We start from the raw sequence: 21,867 nt of genomic DNA, 5'->3' as shown, positions 1-21,867 counted from the left end.
GATTCTTTGTAGCTAAAGTTACAGGTGGTTGTGAGGCTTCTGAAGTAGATGTCAGGAATAGGACTTGGGTCCTCTGGAAGAGCAGCAAGTACTCTTAACTGCTGAGTCATCTCTAGCCCTAATAAGAGTTTTAGCATCTTTATAATGGTGCTGCAGGTGCTTAAGGTCAAAAACTAGAGCAGTAACTCTAGCTTGGAGGCAGAAGCAGGAGGATCACCACAGACAGGGCTAGGTTTTTATGACTAGACCCCATCTTAAAGAAACCCCAAAGACAAAGCAAAAAGACAAAAAGCAAAGCTAAAGACTCTCACCCAGACCCTTCCCAGCCTCATTTCCAACACCATATATACTGGTCATGGTGGTAGTTGGCCCTAATCTCAGTACTTGGGAGGTGGAGGCAGGAGAATCAGGTCATCCTTTGCTACATAGCAAGTTCCAGGCCAGCCAGGACTTCTTGAGACCAGACCCTGTTAAAAAAGAAAAGAACAAAAACTAGGCAGACACAAAACATAGAACAACAGTGGCAAGTCCCCAAAGATTATGACCTCATTCCTTCCCTTAAAGTGTTGCTGTCTAATAGGAAAGCCAGACACATAAACATTCCCTGTAGTCAGTGTTGTGATGACAGAATGGGAACATGTCCTGGATGCTGGTGGGAAGTCAGAGTTCACAGAGGCGATGGCGTAGGCACATCATCATGAAGCACGGGGATTTTCAGATGGAGAAGTGAAGGGGAGGATGTCCCAAGTTCTAAAAATGTGTTAGTAGACAGAAGGAAGCCTGAGAGAACATGTTTGGTTGGGCGTGGCAAGCAGTATGGCAGCATGACCTGTAAGTGGGACCACTGGAAGTTATTTTTAAAATAATCATGAAATATTTGCATCTTTAAAAGTCTCTTCTAAGTTTTAGAAAATAATACAATGGTGGAGTTTGGGAGTATTTTAAAAACATCTTATTTTTTTTTTCTTTCTCTCTACATGTTTCAGCAACTCAAGTGTCAGTGGCTTAAAACTGGGCAGTTTTTTTTGAGTTCTGTGACATACAACTTAGCATGGGACCCTCAAGGTATTTAATAGCTATACTTAGAAATTATTAAAACGAAGCATTTGATTTGAATGTATAATTAAAATGTGATAATGTTTGATGATAAAAAGTTAGCGATGTTACATTTTGTTGATGAGTGAATATAGCTTTTTCTTCTCGGTATACACTGACCTTCATTTTCTCCCTCTTTGTAGCTTTTGCCTTTTACTGTTCATTTTAAGAACTAGTGATTTTTTTTTAGTTAACATGTGATATACTTTATTCTTATTTTATGTACAAAAATTATAAATAAGAGAGGGATGGGAGCATTCTCTACCTTCTTTTGTTATTGTGTATTTTAGGAAATTACTGTCTTTAATTTGCAAAGATTAGAAACATGCAATGATAAATAGCTGTTATCTCCTTTTATAGTCACAGTTAATGAGGGCTGTTTTATATTCCATGTAGAGTCATTTCTCTCTAGTTGTCTCTTATATCTTGAGAATACTCTACTGTAGAGGGTGTCTGCCATGTGCTATTTTTCCACTTTGACTGTTTGACCTAGCTTGTTGCTAGGTGAAGCCCTCTACAGTAAGTCTTTGTTTTTTTCCTCAAGTCTCCCCTAATAATGGTTCTTGTTTAGGTTCTTTTTTCCCCTTTTCCTCATAGAGGACTTCTTTTGAACTGACCCCATGTGTTTTTCATAGATGGTGTTATATATTTCCACTTAATAATTTACAGACCTAACACAACTGTGTGTGCATTTCTTTCCGTAGATATTCCTTAGTTACTCATCAGAACATTTTTCAATTTTCAGATAACAGACTGTTGACAGCTACTGATTCTATTCAGTTGTGGGCTCCTCCAGGAAGTGATATTCTAGAAGAGGAGGAAGAAATTGATAACAAAATCCCTCCTGTTTTAAATGATTGGAAGTGCGTCTGGCAGTGCAAGTAAGTGTCTGAGCCTGTTGTGACATTCATTCACTGAGATGTCCTAAATGATGTTCCTTCTACAGAGCGCTTTAGTTTTTCATGGTGTTGTATTTTAGAAATCTAAAATGTAGACTTTTTTCTAACCAAAACTCATTATAATATCATTCTTTAATTTGTGCTTTAGTTAATTGTTCCCCCCAAAGTAAAATATTTTCATACAGAGTTGACTCATAGAAATTGCTCATTGAAGAGTTGAAATTGGTTGTGATGGGAAGATATGGAAGCTTCTAGCCACCTTCTGAAGTGGAGTGGTGACGGTTCTGTTAGTGTTAACACGGGTTATGTAGAGAGATCTACTTACCTAGGAAGGTGATAAGCTATTTTAACATGTTATAATGAGGATTTTCATTGACATGGATATAGCAATATCATGTAATACTTAGATTCTTTGTTGTTGAAAGTGTACTTTGGATTAGTTTTATGTTTTTAGGAAGGTGAAATATTTTGTATTGTTATGGGGCAGAAACACTCCTGTTAGGATGATTGTGACATTGATATTTGATCATGTATCCATAGAATGTATTGTGTTCTGAACATGCTGGTTTGGTTTGTTCTCAGAACCTCAGTGTCTGTACATCTGATGGAATGGTCTCCTGATGGTGAATATTTTGCTACTGCTGGAAAGGTAAGGGAGCAAGTCAAAAAATGAAGAAGATTCAAACAAAACAACTGAAGAAACCCTTACATTCATTTCCAGTCTGTCTTCCATAAATTTAGACAATTCTCCTGCACAGCTTCCTTGAGGTATAGTAAAAATGTTTGTGAGGCTGGAGATATAGCTCAGTGATGGCCAGCAGTAGTTACCATTGGTGAAGTCCTGAGCTCAAGTCTCAGCTCTGTAAAATGGAAAAAATGTTTTAAAAAGATTTGGTATGATCTCTACAGATACTATGCACTTGGGAAATAATGACTATTATTATTTCTATTTTACCTTAGTGAAATTATAGTAAAGTTTCTTTTTACATTTATTATTATTATTTTTTTTTGTGTGTGTGTGTGTGTGTGTGTGTTATGTGTATGCGGGCCAAAGAGAGAATGAATGAGAGTGGATGATGTGTGGAAGTCCACTTACAAGAATCAGTTCTCTCGTACTTGTGGGTTCTGGGGATCAAACTTAAGTCATCAGGCCCTACCCACTAGGAATCTTGCTCACACTTTTGTAAATTAATTTTTGAGAATTTCATGTATGGTATTTTGATGACTTCAACTCCCAGCATCACCTCCCATTCCATACTCACTCAACTTGGTGTCCTTACTTTTTTAAACCCAATGAGCCCAAAGTCGGACATTTATTAGAGTGGCTTACAGACTGTGGTTTGAATAATCCATTATTTTATTCTAAAACTTAAAAATGTAGTCTCACAAGTAAGTCCTTAATCCCAGCACTTGGGAGGCATAAGTAGGAAGATCTCTGTGAGTTTGAGGCCAGCTTTGTCTGCATAGTGAGTTCCAGGACAGCTAGGGCTACATAGTGAGACCCTGTTTTGAAAAAACACTACCACCACAAACCCTGTGAATCCAGTTTATGCTACTCATAAACTCTTGAATGTATAGCCATCCGCTGGAGCATGGGCCACACTAAAATTAGTTTTTCTATTTAAAAATACCATGGAATTCTAGTTTAAAAGTAGAATTGAGTTGGACAGGATGGCACACTCCTGTAATCCCAGCACCTGAGAGGTAGAACAGGAGGATCAGGAGTGTGCAAGGTGGTGACACATGCCTTATCCTTGTGTTTGAGAAGCAGAGGCAGGTGGAGACCAGTCAGAGCTGCAGGTAAGACTCTGTCTACAGAAGGACAAGGAGAAAGCAGACTTGTGCTACTGCATTTGCAATGACTTGTCTCTGCCGCCTTATTCCCACTCCCTTCCTGCCCTATTCTGATTTCCTCCCTTCCTTTCTTGACAGTATGTTGCTATGTATATTAGTCGGGCGTCTCTGGAGGAACAGAACTGATTGAAAATTAATATAGAGGGGATTTATTAGAGTGGCTTACAGACTGTGGTTTGAATAATCCATTATTTTATTCTAAAACTTAAAAATGTAGTCTCACAAGTAAGTCCTTAATTCATCTGGATGTTGTTGAATACTACTTACTGATTCCTCTGCTCTTTTCCACTAACCTGCTCTGCTGTGCCATTTCTGATGTGTAGTTAGGAACGCTGCGTGAGGGTCTTGCACATGTGTATTAGGCATGTGTAGGGGTTTTTCTTGCATGTCCACAGGAGTAGTATTGGCTGCCTCCTAGGTTACTTGAATCTTAACCTGCCTAGACAGTACCAGTTAGTTCTCCAAAGCTGCTGTTCCTAATGAATGTTCTCACCAACTTGTCCTTTTCTTCCTTGCCCAAACCGATATTATCAGACTTTTACGTTTCCAAGTTTGGCTTTTGGACTTTGTTCAGAAAAATTTGTACAGTTAGAAATTGTGATTTAGGTTCTGTCAGAATTTGGAAATTCAGAGGCTCTTGATTCACTGAGTGGTCTCAAGTGAACTTTTACCCCTAGAAGCACATTGGGATGTCTAGGTCTACCAGAGGGATTGTATCTTCCTGCCTTAGAAAGAGTAGCAGCCAGATGCTGTGGCTTCTTCCCAGGTGTTTTGAGTTTTTCCAAACTCTGAAGTTCTGTGTAAGCCTTTCAGGGTCTGCCCTCTAGTTGCGTGCTGTCTAAACTCAGGTTTAAAAGTGCTGCTACCCCCAGTAGAATTCTAGAGGTTAGAATCAGGTAATTATTTTCCTGTTTTAGTTTTAAACATCTGTACTCAAGCTGGGTGATGGTGGCACATGCCTTTAATCCTAGCAGAGGCATGTGGATCTCTTTGAGTTGAGGCCAGCCTGGCCTACAGAGTGAGTTCTAGGACAGCTAGGACTACACAGAGAAACCCTGTCTTGAAAAATCAAAAATAAAAACAAACTCTGACATTTAATAAGGTGAGGAAAATTGTACATTTATGGAGAGAAAAAGACTGTAAGCACTCCATAGACAGAAATGTACCCTGGGCTGATTTTCAAGTGTATTTCATGGTCACTGTAAGTTCTAAGCCTTAGGGACTTCTTGGCATTTCTTTTCCTTTAGCAACTGGCCTTACAATAGAGACATTCACACCATGCCAGATAACAACTTGCCTTTAGCATGAGAGGAGTTCCACTTGCCTCCATTTCCCTGCAAATACCATAGTTTTATTTATTTTTTAATGGTGGACTAAAGCTCCATTATAGAGGTTGGGGTATCTGCTCAGAGGTTAAAAGCACATATTGCTGTTGCAGAGGACCTGGGTTTGGTTTCCTGCACCCACACGGTGGCTTACAACTGTCTGTAACTCCAGTACCAGGGCATCTGTTGACTACTTCTGGACTCTGTGGGCTCCTGCGTACAGGTGGTACACATAAACTTATGCAGGCACACACATACACATTTAAAGAAAATCTTAAAATCAACTCCTTCATGGCAGGTTATGTTGGCACATTTTTATAATCCTAGTACTTGGGAGACTGAGGTGGAGGCAGGAGGATCATGAGTTCAAGGCAAGCTGTGGCTATATAGTGAAACCCTGTCTCAAGCAATGGATCCCTAAATAAAAACTTATAAACAACAAAACAAAACAAACCCTCCATTATACATATGTATGACATTTTTTAATCTACTCATCTATTAATGGACATCTAAGCTACTTCCAGACCTTGGTCATTGTGAACAGTGCTACAGTAAACACGGTGTGCAGGTGCCTCTTTCTTGTATACTGACTTGGATTCCTTTGGGTATATACTCAGGAGTTAGATTAAAGTTTCTTTTTTTTTTTATAAATTTATTTATTTGTATTTTATGTACATTGGTGTTTTCCCTGCATGTATGTCTGTGTGAGAGTGTTGAATCCCCTGGAACATGAGTTATAGATAGTTGTGAACTGCCATATGGGTGCTGGGAATTGAACCTGGGCCCTCTGGAAGAGCAGCCAGTTTTATTTTTTTGCAGTGAATTCCTTTGGGACTTTAGTGAAATGACCTTTTAACCTTCACAGTATGATAATTTCTAAAACTATAACATAGTATGTGTAACATTACAAAGGAAATAAGCCTTTAAAATATTAAAAGTATATTTGTGATAGTACACATGCTTTTAAATAAATGCATTCAATAACATTTAAAATATTGCATTTAATTGTGTAACACGGAATTCAAATTTCTGTATCTTTTCAAGGCAGAAGCTTGGACTTTCTAAGATCACCGAATTTACTCATGACTTTCCTATATATCTGTCTGTATATCCAAGGGTCCCATATAATTTTTTGAATCTCTAGTTGCAAACCATCCAGCTTTACTGTTTTGTGGTCCAGTAACTGCTTGGCACAGAGGTAGTTGCTCAAGAGTTGCAAGAACATAATAAGAAAACTGTATCACACTGTAGACAGGAAGATTACAGTCATGTGCAGGTTAGCAGTGGTTCTCATCACTAACAATTTCTAAGTAAAATGTGTGAAAATATTTTCAGATGTATAGCAACTGTCATGTGGTATGAAAATATTTGTGATCTCCAAGATAAAAATCACATGGATTGCTAACACTGGTTTCCTTTGTTGAAGCGTTCCTTCAGATAGCGTTATGGAAACAAGAGTGACTTTCTTTTTGGGTCTTGGTTTCTACGCTTCTCTAGAGGCACACATTGAGATAAAGATTCACATATATGTAGTTAATATGGGAGCAGTTTCTTTGCTGCTACTATGATAAACTACTCTGATAAAGCAGCTTCAAGGGAGAAAAGGTTAGTTTGGCTACAGTTCCGAGTTACAGGCCATCATGGTGGGGAGGTCAGAGTGTCAGAAGCTTGCACAGGCAGGTCATACTGCACCTTAGTCAAGAAGCAGAGAGGGGCAAATGCGTGCTGCTTCTCAGCTCCCATTTTCCATTTAATGTAGTCCAGGATCCTGGCCAGGGAATATTTCTACCCACAGCGGGCAGTTGTCTCACCCTAGTTAATGCAGTTAAGTTAATCCTCCACAAGCATGCCCAGAGGCCCATCTCCCAGGTCATTCTAAAGATTGCCGCCTTGACAGTTAACAAGTCATCACATGGGAAATGATCAGATAATAAAATATCCTGGATTGAGGCATATACTTGAGGAACATGACAATGTGCTCTTTCTTAAGTGTATTAACCACCTGACTTAAGTCTGTGGGTGCTCTGAGAGGCAGCATTACTCATATATGTTGTTTTCCTTATACATACTCTTCAAAAATTATTTAAAAAATTTTCATACAATATATTTTGATCATAGTTTTTCTCCTCCCCCAACTCCTCCCAGATCTTTTCCACCTCCCTGCCCACCCAAATTCATGTCTTAATATATATTCTTTAACACATCAATGTTTGGCTGAGGACTAGCAAGGATAAGGTATGATTCTTAGCACTCAGCCAACTGCTGGGAAACTTCAGAAATAGATGTCGGTAGATGCTGTCCGTGGAAACTGACATACCTGAGTGCCAAGGCCTGATGAGTACAGGTGATGGGGTCAAAAGCGGGTGTTATATTGAGTTTTGTCTGTCTGACCTTTGGGTTAGAGTGCCTCAGGCTAAGCACCCCTGCTCTGGAAGCTGGGCATTTTTTATTTGTATTTGACATTTAGTAATTTTCATGATTTTTGGGAATGGCTAAACAAAGGTAGTTTTTTTCTATATATCTGTCTGTATATCCAAGGGTCCCATATAATTTATTGAAAAGCTTCTTTTTCCCTTGCTCTATGGAGCTACTTTTGTCATAAAATCAAATGTCTACATTTCTGTGTATCTGTTTCTGGGTTCTTCTCTACAGTGTGTCCATTCCTCGTACTTGTATTACTGTCTTAATTGCTATGCTTTTAAAACAAGTCTTGATATTTAGTGCAGCAAGTCCTCTCCATCTCATTTGCTAGGCATGGTGGTGCATGCCATTACATCCCAGCACTCATGAAGCAGAGACAGGTGCATATCTATGAGGTAGAGGGTCTACCCAGTGAGTTCTCCCTGAGGCCAGTCAGGGCTACATAATGAGACCCTGTAATGAAACAAAATGAGCTCGCTTAAGCCAGGCATGGAGGTACCTGCTAGTATTAATCCTAACGGTGGGGATGCTGAGCTAGGAGCACCTTTGCTCATTTTAATGTAGTCAGAAGAATGGCTTGGAGTTCATTTCAACAAGCAGGAGTAACAGAGACACTGCTTAGTCTCGGCCATGTTTCCTGCCCTCCTCATGGAGCTGAGAAAGGGTGGTTTTTACTTAGTGTCTGCATGGTTTTTTCTTCATTTTCAGTTGAGCCCATCTACCAGCACCTCTCTAATTGTCATCAGAGACTTCCTGTTACTGACTCCTGTGGTTAATTCTTACTTAACCTATAAGCATGAATCGACATAATCAGTTACTTCTTTCTTTGTAAAGCCTTAATTTTTAAAGAGTACTTTGGACTCACAAGAAAACTGAGGAAGGTACAGAGAAATCTCAGGTTTGCCCCTCTCAACATGGACATCTTCCCCTACTGTCTGCCTTCTCCTACAGAGTGGTGTAGCTATCTCAGTTGATGAACTCGCACCAGCAACTGTTGGCACCCACAGTCAGCGCTTTATCTTAGGACTCACTCTTGTGTTCATCCTGTGGGTCTGGATAAGTTTATAGCACACGGATCTGACACTAGTGTTGTGCCGAGTATCTTCACTGCCATAGAAATAGCTGTCCTCTGCCTATCTCTAATTCTGACTGTCCTTTAGATTTTTTTGTATTATTTTATTTCTGCAGCTTTGGGGGGCATTTGTTTTTGGACATGGTCCCATGGATCTCAGGTTGGTTTCCTGTACAGCAGAGAATGGCCTTCTAATCCTTTTGCCTCTCTCTCTCTCAAGAGTACCCAGGTTCATTTTTTGGACCTTTCCTCTGACTACGCTCATTCTTTTCAGATGCCATCTTTTAAATGCTGGTAACACATTTGTGTCTGTTTTCTGCCGCTCTCCCTTGATCCCTTAATCTGCACCCCTGCTGTTATCCTTGTGGGTCTCCTTTAGGATATAGTCATAATCTACTCACTAATCTTAAAGCTAAAATGAGCCCACCAAGATAAATCTTGTGTTCTTCTTGATTGCTTCCATGTTATAGTCAGATGAAAGCCACTGTTATATATCACTTATTGAATTTAAAAGTTTATTACAATAATTCTTGCGGATTTTATTGTGTTCCTGTGTTTTTGAAGTGTTCTTTTTACAAACTCACACCAAAAGGTCAGGTGTGGTGCATGCTTTTAATCCCAGCACTGAGAAGCCTAAAGTAGAGTTTGCTGTGAGTGTCAGGACAGAGCTACAGAGTGAGACCCCATCTCAACACTCCCCAGTGTCCAAAAAAATACATAATGACATCAGGTCACTCGTAAGGTTTTCTTTTCATTCCGGAAAGCCAGAGGCTTTTTTTTTTTTTTTTTTTTTTTTTTTTTGGTTTTTTCGAGACAGGGTTTCTCTGTGTAGCTTTGCGCCTTTCCTGGAACTCGCTTTGGAGACCAGGCTGGCCGCGAACTCACAGAGATCCGCCTGGCTCTGCCTCCCGAGTGCTGGGATTAAAGGCGTGCGCCACCACCGCCCGACAGCCAGAGGCTTTTTTATGGCCCACATACACACTGCTGTTTAGGTCCAGTGATCCTTCCTGCAGTCATATTCCCTGTTTTCATCACTTGTAGACTTGACTCTAGCCAGTTAGGTGTCATTGTTATATACAGGCTAGGCATATGCACACATAGCGTTGCTGCATCTGTGCTCTCAGACTTGTATTCCCAGACATTTATACAGCTTTTCCCTTTTACGTGTGTTCTCACTTTTTCAGTGAGGTTTCCCTAAGCACCCCTTTATAAGTTGTACCCCACCTTCCAATATATTCTTGGTTCCCTTTGTCTGCTTTAATTTTATCCATATTGTTTATCATTAGGAGTCCATATTTGCTTTCTTTTACTGTGTAACAAGTGACTACAAATGCAGCAGCTACCACCACACATTATTATCTCAGCTCTTTGGATTAGGAATCTTGGCACGGGTTGGCTGGGTGCTCTGATCAGGGATGTGATAGGCTCTAGTAAAGATGTCATGCAGTCTGGATTCTTACCTGGAGGCTTAACAGGGAGAATCGGCTTCCAGGCTCACTCCAGTAGGCAGAGTTGATTTCTTCGCAGCCGTCTGGCTGAAGGGCTAGGCTAGCTTTCTTCTGGCTTTTGACTGAGATCTCCCCTAGACCCTCAGACTGCCTGCAGCCCTTTGCCAGATGGGCTTCCTCTCTCCACTCCCAAATAGTCACAATACCCAAACAGTTCCCTAGGTGGAAGCAGGGAGTCAGAGAAAACAGGAGCAATCACAGCTGGAACAAGGGATTACAGCTGGAACAAATCTATTGGAAAGAAAATTCGGAAACTGGATTTCAGAAACAAAACCCTGAAAATTTTGATAAGCTTGTTTAGTCACTTAAAAATAATAAAAAGGTAATATTTTCTGTATAAGATGTAGAGATTCATAGAGAGTTAAAAAAACAATGCAAAAGGATGGGTTAATAAAGAAAAATCATTTTCAAAATCACAGAAAAAATAATTTGAAAAATATTATAATTCATGATTTTTTTCTTTTTCTTTTTTTTTTTTGAGCTAAGGACCAAACCCAGGGCCTCTACAACTGAGCTAAATCCCCATCCCCCATGATTTTTTTCTTAAGTTCGATTATTTTCGTGTGTATGTTGGGGTTGGGGAGCTCACATGTGTGCCAGTGAGGGTAGGCCAGAGGACAACTGTTCGGAATCGATTCTCTCCTCCTATCATGTGAGTCCTAAGAATAGAACTCCTAGAGATCCACTTGCCTCGGCCTCCCAAGGGCTGAAATTAAAGGTGTGTGGCACTGTACCTGGCAGAGAGTGGGCTTCTTACTAAGTCTGTATTTGGAGATAGTCAAATGTAGTAATGCTTACTTCTTCTGAAATATTAAAATTGTAGAACAGTTGAATCAAGAATGGTACATTTGAGTTGGGGAGTCACTCAGTGGCAGAGCACTTGCTTGAGTGTTTGTAGGCCTCTGAGTCCCATAGGATGTATATTTTTTAAGTTAATTAATTATGTAGACCAGTAGGCCTCTAACTCATAAATATCTCTTTGCCTCTATGTCTTGGGTGCTAAGATTAAAGATGTACATGACCATGCCTGGTGATGTTTTTGTTTTTTGAGACAAGGTCTGACATAGTTCAGACAGGCCTCAAACTCAGGTGTAACTGAGGATGACCTTGACTCCGGTCCTCCTATCTCCCAGACCTGGGATTACAGGTCTATGCCACCAGGCCAGCTTTGGGTGTACGGTCTTTTGTCAGAGTCATGGGCACTTTAGTTTACTTAAGGTGTTGGTCATTGAACCTAGGACTTTGAACATGCAAGGTAATTCTGTCACTGAGCTATAGCCTTGGCCCCTTCCCCATTTAAAAAAATTTTGGGAGGTCAGAGAGATGGCTTAGCAGGTAAGAGCATTTGCCACCAAGACTGACAACCTGAATTTGATTCCCAGGACCTGTGTGGTTGAAGGGGAGAACCAACTGCCATAAGTTGTCCTTTGTCCTCCACTTGCATGCCACTTGAACACATACGGACACAAATAAATAATAAGATATAATAAAGTTAAAAAAACTGTTGTCTTCAGACAAGGTCTTAGTTGCCAAAGCTGGGTTTGAACTTGTGATCTTCTGGCCTCATCTTCCTCTGTAGCTCGGTTGGGAGGGCCACACCTGTAGGCCCGCTCACTTAGCACTGTAAAGTTTGCTAAAAACCTGTGTATGATAATCAGATTCATTATTGGAACATCTTTTTGAATTCTCATCATTAATGAATCAGAAAGATGCTTTTGCACTTTGTGTAGGAATAAGTCACAAGATCAAAAGCGTATTTCCCTTCAGTTGGCACCTAGATTTGAAGCTCCTCAAGGCCCTCCACCCTGGTTATATATTCAAAAACACATCTCTGTCTTTGAATTTTTTTTTTTTTTTTTTTTTTTTTTTTTTGGTTTTTCGAGACAGGGTTTCTCTGTGTAGCTTTGCGCCTTTCCTGGAACTCACTTGGTAGCCCAGGCTGGCCTCGAACTCACAGAGATCCGCCTGGCTCTGCCTCCCGAGTGCTGGGATTAAAGGCGTGCGCCACCACCGCCCGGCCTGTCTTTGAATTTTTATTGTACACAGCCTTAGCAGATTACTGAGGATTTTTACTAGTTTAGTCATGTTTCCCTAAGCTTGCATCCAGTTCTCCAAAGAGCTGTTGAATAATTCTTATGGAATGATAAGAATATTTTATTGCTAAGTATCCTTTGGGGGTTAGTTAGCAAATGTGTCAGAATTTGAGAAGATTACTCTTCAGGTTTTTGAAAAAATACAATATTAATTAAGATTCCCTTGAGAAAAAGAACAGAAGCTGACTTTGGAATGCTGGGCAGTTTTTGTCCCTCCACCCCATCTGTTCTGTTGATAAAGCCAGGTTTCTGTGATAGGACGAAGCGATGGGTACTGTGTGGATCTCCAGGGCACGTGCGTCCCACTCATCTGCAGCATGTGTGTGGACAGAACTTCAGTTCAGCTGGCATGGGGCTCCAGTCCAGTTACTCTGCAGATTCAGAATATTATTGGGTACTTTTGCTGATAAGATCCATTTCTTAAATGTAGAATTAATTTTTTCTTGGGCTTAAGGGTATTTGGAATTTTTATCTGAGCTTAAATAAAATCTTATTTATTAATGAGCCATTTCTACTCACAAGGTACTTGATTAAATATTTTCTTTTTAATAGTCTCTTAGCATATAGCCCAACCTAGTCTCTAATTCATCTAGGCTCAGCCTTCGCAGTGCTGGAATCACATACGTGTGTGTTTGTGTGTGTGTGTGTGTGTGTGTGTGTGTGTGTGAGACAGAGAGAGAGAGACCAAGGCTGGCTCTAAGTCTTTTTATCCATCATGGGAGTAAATCTACTACAATTTACTTAGCCACACAACTTAAAAAAATTAATTTATTTTGTTTTGCACTTGGGATGGTCCTCATGCAAGTTAGGCAAACGCTGTATCACAGAGCTATACCCCTACCTCGGACAACTCTAAGTGAACATTAAGTAGTTTTCATCTTTTTTTTTTCTGTTGGTAAAAAATGAATATATGAATCTTGTCATCTTTTTTTTCTTTTAAAGTTAACTTACTAATTTATATAAAAGTAAGTATGTTTTTAACTGCATCTTTCAGTGGGATTTTGACAAATTTAAGGACCCATACATTCCTCTCACTTAACCTGAGCTCAGATGAAAGGATGGTCATGGCTGATGAGCCTGTAATCCCAGCATTTTGGGGGAGGAGACAAGGGGTGTCCCAAGAGCTGAGCAGCCGTACCAGCCAGAATAGTGGGCTTCCCATTTAATGAGAGACCCTGCCTCAAGTAATGAAGTATATGATAGAGGAGGTTCCTGAAGTCTTCTGGGGTCCTCTTCTGCCTCCACGGGTGTGTACATAGGTGCTTGCACCTGCATACTCAGTGTGGATGTAACGTAACGCCTACACACACACACATGCACGCACGCACGCACTCACGCACGCACTCGCGCGCATGCGCACACACACATCACATTATAAAATCAGTGCTGTTGTCATACCTGTAAGTACTATAGGAATAGAAATGTTTCTCTTGGCTAGCTAAATGCTTTCTTTTTTTTTTTTTTTTTTTGAGAAATCACTTATAGTAGGCATTAGGATATTATTAGCCCAGGTGCTAACAAATGATTTTTACAATTTTCTTTATTGCTTGTTTTATGTGTTTTTGTTCTTTGTTTTTATTTTTTTGAGACAGGGTTTCTTTGTGTTGAGTGGTTGTACTGGAACATGCTTGCTCTGTAGACCAGGCTGGCCTTGAAATCACAGAGATCCAGCTGCCTTTGCCTCCTGAATGAGTACTGGGATTAAAAGTGTGCACCACCACCGCCCGGCTTGTTTTGTGTTTTTTTGCATTGTTATTTTTAAGAAGTTTTTAAGATTTATTTTATGTGTGAGTGTTTGCCTGAATGTATATATGTGCACCACCTGTATGCCTAATGCTGATAGAGGTCAGAAGAAAGTGTTGGACCCCTGGAACTGAAGTTACAGGTGGTTGTGAACTGCCATGTGGGTGCTGGAATTGAACCCAGGCCCTCTGCACGAGCAGCAAGTGCTCTTAACCCCTGAGCTACGTCTCCAGCCTCTGTCTTGAGTCTTTACATTTTTCTTTATTTTTTTTAATCTTATGTGTATGTGTATTTTGCCTGCATGAATGTCTGTGCACCATGTAAGTGCAGCACCCAAGGGTGGCTGAGAGGATGTCAGAGCCCCTGGAACTGGAGTTAAAGACAGCTGTGAGCCACTGTGTAGGTCCTGGGAATTGAAACTGGGTCCTCTGAAAGAGTAGGCAGTGCTCTTAACCACTGAGCCATCTCTCCAGCCCCGTTTTCTACATTTTTAAAAGGTTGTGAAAAGGAAAGGAAAGAAAGTAAGGTGTTTACAAAGAATAATCTGTGCCACAGACCTGTGTGGCCTATGAAGAAGCCTGCTTACTCTCATCTGTTTAGTCCTATAGAAAAGATTTGCTGGTTCTTACTTAGAGCAGGAAATAATCTGTATTGAAGATCAGTTTCACCTTGCAGTTACCTTAACACAGAGAATGACAGTGACTGACAGATAACTTGTCATCTTTTTTACCCTCTCTTATATCCCTCCTGTCATCTGTAAGTCTTTATACAGTATTAGTCTCTGTTTGAAAAAATGCCAGTACACACAGAAGGTTGATAATGAATACATCGCCCACTTATTTTTTTAAATAATAAAAGCTCACTTTAGGTTTGGTTTTGTAATATATTGGTTACATATTGTGTTTTAAAAATATATCTTGTTTTAGAACTCACATTACCACATTTTGAATTGTGTATGCCCAAATTAGTATTATATGGACCTGTATCTTTTGCATATTGTGTTTTAAAGATATATCTTGTTTTAGAACTCACATTACCACATTTTGAATTGTGTATGCCCAAATTAGTTTTATATGGACCTGTATCTTTTGCAGGATGACTGTCTTCTGAAGGTGTGGTACCCCATGACTGGTTGGAAGTCTTCAATCATACCTCAGGATCACCATGAAGTGAAAAGGAGACAGGCATCTACTCAGTTCTCCTTTGTTTACTTGGCACATCCTCGAGCAGTGACAGGTTTCTCATGGCGTAAAACTAGCAAGTATATGCCCAGGTTGGATACATGTTTCATAAAACATTAATTTGTGTTCTTATATGTTTGTAAAAATAGTGATAATGGAATCTTCATTGTACTGGTATGTCGTGATTAACAGAATAGACTAGAGTGCAGCTGAATTCAGGTTCTACTAATGTCATTAGCCCTGTGAACTGGTGAATAGATTTCTTAAGTTCTCTGTTTTTCTCTTTGTTGAATGAGGGTAGTAATAATACCATCTCAGAGAGCAATGAGACAGATGTGCCTGTGTACATGAAGTCTTTTGTACAGTCCATAGCGTATATTATTTGCCCAGACAACATTAACTGGTATTGTGAGTAGAAACATTAGTGGTAGAAGATTCCAAAAAGGATATTTTTGCTGGTAAATAGGAAAGTACACATTGAGGAAAAGTAACAAATTATTAATAATGTACATGGTGGTAAGAATATAATTTACAGTGAATAAACTGGCTAGGTTGTACCTTTTTGATGCTAGGGTTACCCATATGACCCTCTCAGAGATTTAGTGAGAGTTTTGTTGACATAAATAATCCATTTTCCATAATTTTAATACCTTGTATGTGTGTGTGTGTGTTAAGATGGTGCTGTGCTAACTAGAGCTGGGACATATGTGGCTGAAGTATTATTGTTTTTAATTAGTCATTTTTTTTTATAACTGTGAAGGATTGGTTATGAGACTTCCTAGATATATTAAAATTTGTGATGCTCAAGTCCTTTATATAAAATGGTGCACTATTTACATGTAACCTATACATATCGATAACTTTTATAGCATAGATTCTTTTTTTTACTTTTATTAGTAGAGGAAAATATTATGAGAGAGCCTGTAAATTTTTAATATAGATGCATTTTTTTTCCAAAAAATATTTTTGTTGTGCAATTGGTTGAATCCACAGATTTAGAACCATCTGTTTGGAGGTTTAATTATGTAAAATTTCCCTCATTGTTAATGATATCTCTTAAAGGTATTCAGAAGATTAAATAAACTGCAAACAGAACATACAGGCGATTTCCATATTGTATAAACAGATTTAAGAACACAAGTGGCTTCTCAGAAGCTTGCTTAGAAAGGCTTATTCATCTGCTAAAAAGTATCTAAGAGCAGTTTATACATGACAGAAATGGCACATTATATTGAGATAACATGGGGAATTCATCTGTTCTTGGAATCCAAATGAAAGGTTTATTTGTTCCATTCAAAAGAGAAACTGAATCCTGAGTTCCAAATGTCAATGACCCAAGTCTTTAGCCTTGCTAAGGGAGCACCTTGTTTTGAACCTTTGTTTTATTCCGTGTTCTTTGTACTAATATGTGGTAGTTATAAAATAATTAGTAAGGCAGCTTACATTTGTGTGTGCACCACATCCTTGCCTGTATATATGTGTTTGCCTAAATGTATGTATGTGTACTACTTCCAGCAAAAGGCATTGGAATCCCTGGAACTAGGGTTACAGATGGTTGTGACCTGCATGTGGGTGTTGAGATTGAACCCTGGTCCTCTTTAATGAGCAGCAAGTACTCTTTAACCACCGAGTAATCTTTCCGACTCTGAATGCAATTTTTATAAAGAAAGAATAATTTTTGGAGACTGTAGCTTACTTGGCAGAGCATTTGCGTGGTGTGCACAAGGTCCTGGATCCAGCCCATTAACTCCCGAGCCCTCATGACAGACAAACTGAAACAGATATTCAGACAGATACACACATCACACACACACACACACACACACACACACACACACACACGAGAGAGAGAGAGAGAGAGAGAGAGAGAGAGAGAGAGAGAGACGGGTGGGGTGGGGGGGGGAAGGGGAAGAGGATTTCTTTATTTTATAATGAACAGTTAATGTATTCAAACTGCTTGATGTTCAAGGTATTTATTTATTTATTTATTGACATCCTTTAATGTAACGATGTTGATTTACAGTTTGTAATGATATCCTTCTTACAGTTACATTATGAAGTGCTTATTTGTTTGCCTATTTACAACTCTTTGGATTGTCAGGATGTCAGAAATGGTAGACTACTGCTATAAACTAAATAACTATATTTAATGATTTTTATTATCATGTTTGTTTAGAAGATACTAATGTTCCCTAGAGCCTGGATTTCAATAACACATGTACAGTCAAGCAGAAATTCCTACAGCTGTTGTCAAGACCATTTCCCAGTTCTAATGGTGTCTCGGGAACAATTTCAAGCCCTTCAAGCCCTTCAAGCCCTTCAAGCCCCTGGATGAATGACTTTTTCCATAGAGTGCTTTATATTAATGCCATCTTAGTACTTGAAGAGCCAATATTAATAGCTTTTAGCCCATGGATGGCATCGGTACTCAGTATTCTGTGTTTCTCTTCACTGTAGGGGCTCTGTCTGTAATGTCTTACTGACTTCATGCCATGACGGTGTGTGTCGGCTCTGGGCAGAAACGTTGTTGCCAGAAGACTGTCTTTTGGGTGAGCAGATTTGTGAGACCACTACCTCCAGCATCGCCAGCAACCTTTCTCATGCTGGAAAACACAAAGACAGAATCCAACATGCTCTTGAGGTATTATATTATTTAAAGTGGTAAATAGATTTTAAAGATTTGTTTTCCTGGATATGGTGCACATGAGCATGTGGTGAAGTTAATAGCAAATTCTTACTTTATGCTTGTGTGTGAGATTTCTCAATGTGTGCTGTTATGAAGCTAAATATAGGTAGTGATGGTGGCACATGCCTTTAATCCTAGCATTCAGGGAGGCAGAGCCAGGCGGATCTCTGTGAGTTCGAGGCCAGCCTGGTCTACAGAGAGAGATCCAGGAAAGGCACCAAAATTACACAGAGAAACCCTTTCTCGAAAAACAAAGCAAATAAACAAACAAACAAACAATGTCAGTTCCATAGGGTCCAGTCTTAAAATTCTGAGTAGTGGAAGGTCTTCATTGGTTGGCATTTGTTAGACCTTTCAGAGTTGGGTTTAGGACAGTACTTTTCTGTTCTAGACAATACACCATTTGAAGAATTTAAGGAAAGGACAACGGAGGTCTTCTGTTCTTGTAACTCACACTGAACTGCTGCCCGACAAGACTGCAACCCATGAAGTCCAGAGGCACATTTCTCACCACGCCAATGCACTGTGTCACTTTCACATCGCAGCAAGCATCAATCCTGCCACAGGTAAAGGATAAGAAGAGTCTTATTTTTATATAAATATATTGAAATAAGGGGAATACATGGAAAACTAGTGTTTCTTTTGTAACCTGGTTTTTCTTTTATGTTGCCCTTTAAAATACTTCTAAGAGTGGCACTATAATAAAAGGTAGTCTTTGGTTGGGTCTATGTGATTTTTTTTCTTTTTTTCTTTCTTTCTTTTTTTCCCTTTTGGCTTTTCAAGACAGGGTTTCTCTATGTAACAGTCCTGGCTGTCCTGGAACTCGCTGAGACCTGCCTACCTCTGCCTCCCAAGTGCTGGGATTAAAGGTTTGTGCCACCACCACCCAGCTGGGTCTATACGATTTTTGTTGCGGTGTAATTTCCGTAAGTATTTTTGAACATCTTTGTCTACAAAGGGTTCCAAGTAAACCAGAGCTTTACTTGAGCCTGGGAACACAAATGGTGATAGCTTGGGTAATAGCATACTCCCTCACTAGTTGAACTGTTCCTGTGGCTCTTGTGTATAACCTTATCTAAATAGTTTATCTCTCAGTGTACCTTATTTTCTACCTGTGTGGACTTTCTTGGACTGTGCTTAGGTAGAAAGATATTTTTCTTTAGCCTTAGTATTTTCTTTTAGCCTGTCCTCTTATCTGGGCTAAGAATTAATAGAAGCAGGTTTTATGTTGGCAAAAGCATATTTGAGAGCTTCTATTTAAGGGCATCATGTTTTCTTTTGGTCTAAAAATATATAGAAAGGCTGTAAATTTCTTACTGCATTGCTGATAGAACTGTATTTATATAAATGCAGCCCTACTTTATCAGCTGGAGGTCTGTTTGCTTTAGGGTAAAGAAAGGGTTTCATATTTGTTTAATTCATCTATTTATTTTACATCCTGGCCACAGCCCTTCATCCTGTCTTCTCAGTCCCCATCCCCTTCCCAGGCCCCCCCCCCCTCCCCGATCTTTTCCTCTTCCACCTCCATCCAGGAAAGGGCGGGTCTTCTATGAGTGTCACATGGCATACCATCCCTACCTGCCCTCAGTCCACTCATGAAATCCTTGCTATTTTCCCTTCCCAGCGAGATCTGGGGTCCCCCCCACAAAAACTCTGCTTGTTACCTAGTCTCTCTGGGGCTGTGGATTGTAGCATAGTTATCAAAAGGGTTTCATCTTTAAATGCTTGTTAAATTTACTGAGTATAGATACTTAGTGAATCCAGTTCCTAAAAGCTGATCTTTAACAGTGACTACAAATGTGAACTGCCCAGTGACCTTGAAATGTGGCTGTTTTGAATCGGGGCTTGCTGTACTGTACACACTGGATTTCCTAAGACAGTATAAAAAAGAATGCAAAATTTCTTGCTTAATAATTTTATTTCAGATTGATTACTTACTGAAATTACATTTTCTCTATTTTGAGAGAAAATATATTACTAAAGTTAAATTTACCTGTTTATTTTAAACTTACATAGTTAACTAATATTTTTAATTAAAAATAATTTTTTCATACAATATATTCTGATCATTGTTTCCCCTTTCTCATCTCTCAGGTCTTTCCCATCTCCCTGCCCACCCAACTTGATGTCTTCTTTCTCTCTCTCTTTAGAAAACAAGCATGAGCCGGGCGGTGGTGGCGCACGCCTTTAATCCTAGCACTGGGGAGGCAGAGCCAGGTGGATCTCTGTGAGTTCGAGGCCAGCCTGGGCTACCAAGCGAGTCCCAGGAAAGGCGCAAAGCTACACAGAGAAACCCTGTCTCGAAAAACGGAAAAAAAAAAAAAAAAAAAAAAAAAGAAAACAAGCATGCAAATAAAAAAAAAAACCCACAAGCATGCTTGCGCGCGCACGCACACACACACACACACACACACACACACACACACAAAACAACAAAACACAATCCCCCCCAAAACCAACAAAACCCCCGAACGATAAAAACTCAAAATCAGATACCGTTATATACAAGCAGAAGACCAGGTAAAAAATGCCCATTCCAAGCAATATGAGACAAAACCTCTAAAATACCACTGAGTTTGTTTTGTGTTTATGCTTTCTACTGCAGGGCTTGTCTTTAAGTGTGGTTAATATACCCAATGAGACTCCATGGGAGAAAACTAATTTTTCCTTTCCATTGCTTACCAGATGAAGATAGCTTCTTGGTTAGGGATGGGAGCTCCTGTCCGCTTTGCCCTGGGTCAGTTTTGGGACCTAAGTGTTAGAATTTTGATGGGGATTGCATTGAATCTGTAGATTGCTTTTGGTAGGATGGCCATTTTTACTGTATTAATCCTACTGATCCATGAGCCTGGGAGATCTTTCCATCTTCTGATATCTTTTTCAGTGTCTTAAAGTTTTTACTATACAAGTCTTTCACTTGCTTGGTTAGAGCTGTCCCCCTATATTTTATTTTTCTAGTTGAGGGGAGCTATTGTGAAAGGTACCGTTCCCCTGATTTCTTTCACAGTCTGACATTTATATATAGGATTTCTACTGATTTTGTGTATTAATTTTGTATCCTGCTACTTTGTGGAAAGTGTAGAAGTTTCCTGGCAGAGTTTTTAGGGCCTTTCATGTATAAAAAATCCTATTATCTGCAAGTGATGGCTTCTTCCTTTCTAATCTGTGTCCCCTTGATCTCCTTTAGTCCTGTTGCTCTAGCTAAGACGTCAAGCACCGTATTGAATAGGTGTGGAGAGAGAGGACATTCCTGTCTTGTGGATTTTCATGGAAACGTTTTTAGTCCCTCTCCATTTAGGTTGTGCTGTGGGCTTGCTGTATATTGCCTTTAGTATATTGAACTGTATGTCCCTTGTAGTGCTAGTGTCTCCAGGACTTTTATTATGAAGAGATATTGGATTTTGTCAGAGGCTTTTTCTGAATTTAAAGAGGTGATCATGTGATTTTTCTTTCAGTATGTTTATGTGGTGGATTATATTTATTGATTTACATATATTAATCCATCCCTGCATCTCTGGGATGAAGCCTACTTGATCATGGTGGATAACCTTTTTGATGTGTTCTTAGATTCAGTTTGCAAGTATTTTATTGAGAATTTTTGCATTCATGTTCATAAGGGAACTGTAATTCTCTCTTTTTTTTTTTGTTGGGTCTTTGTATGATTTAAGTAACAGGGTGACTGTGGCCTCATAAAAAGAATTAGGCACTGTTCTTTCCATTTCTATTTTGTGGAATACTTTGAGGAGTATTGGTGTTAATTTTTCTTTGATGGTCTGGTGGGATTTTATGTTGAATCAATCTGGCCCTGGGCTTTAAAAAAAGATTTTTTTGGCGGGGGGCCTGAAATACGTTTAATTATTACTTCTGTTTCATTAGGGGTTTTATTTAAATGGCTTATCTGATATTGATTTAACTTTGGTAGATCATATATATCAAGAAATTTATCCATTTTTTTAAGGTTTTCTAGTATGGAATAGTACAGATTTTTAA

The 21,867-nt window shown here is 39.4% G+C and overlaps 1 protein-coding gene across 4 annotated transcripts in view; it reads left to right on the top strand.

Moving 5' to 3' along the window:
* The window catches only part of Dmxl2 (Dmx like 2), a 129,457-nt gene that overhangs the window by 22,043 nt on the left and 85,547 nt on the right, over positions 1–21,867 (top strand). For all 4 annotated transcript variants that reach the window (XM_052760576.1, XM_052760596.1, XM_052760568.1 and 1 more), the window contains exons 4-9: positions 987–1,065; positions 1,841–1,976; positions 2,577–2,643; positions 15,105–15,283; positions 17,649–17,832; positions 18,269–18,443. In XM_052760576.1, coding sequence (XP_052616536.1) covers positions 987–1,065; positions 1,841–1,976; positions 2,577–2,643; positions 15,105–15,283; positions 17,649–17,832; positions 18,269–18,443 — 820 coding nt within the window. The remainder of the gene's footprint in view (positions 1–986; positions 1,066–1,840; positions 1,977–2,576; positions 2,644–15,104; positions 15,284–17,648; positions 17,833–18,268; positions 18,444–21,867) is intronic.

Source organism: Peromyscus californicus, unplaced genomic scaffold (assembly GCF_007827085.1).
Source record: "Peromyscus californicus insignis strain IS unplaced genomic scaffold, ASM782708v3 Scaffold_11__1_contigs__length_118956290, whole genome shotgun sequence".
Taxonomy (NCBI): Eukaryota; Metazoa; Chordata; class Mammalia; order Rodentia; family Cricetidae; genus Peromyscus; species Peromyscus californicus.
This window is presented reverse-complemented; position numbering and strand designations above follow the sequence as displayed.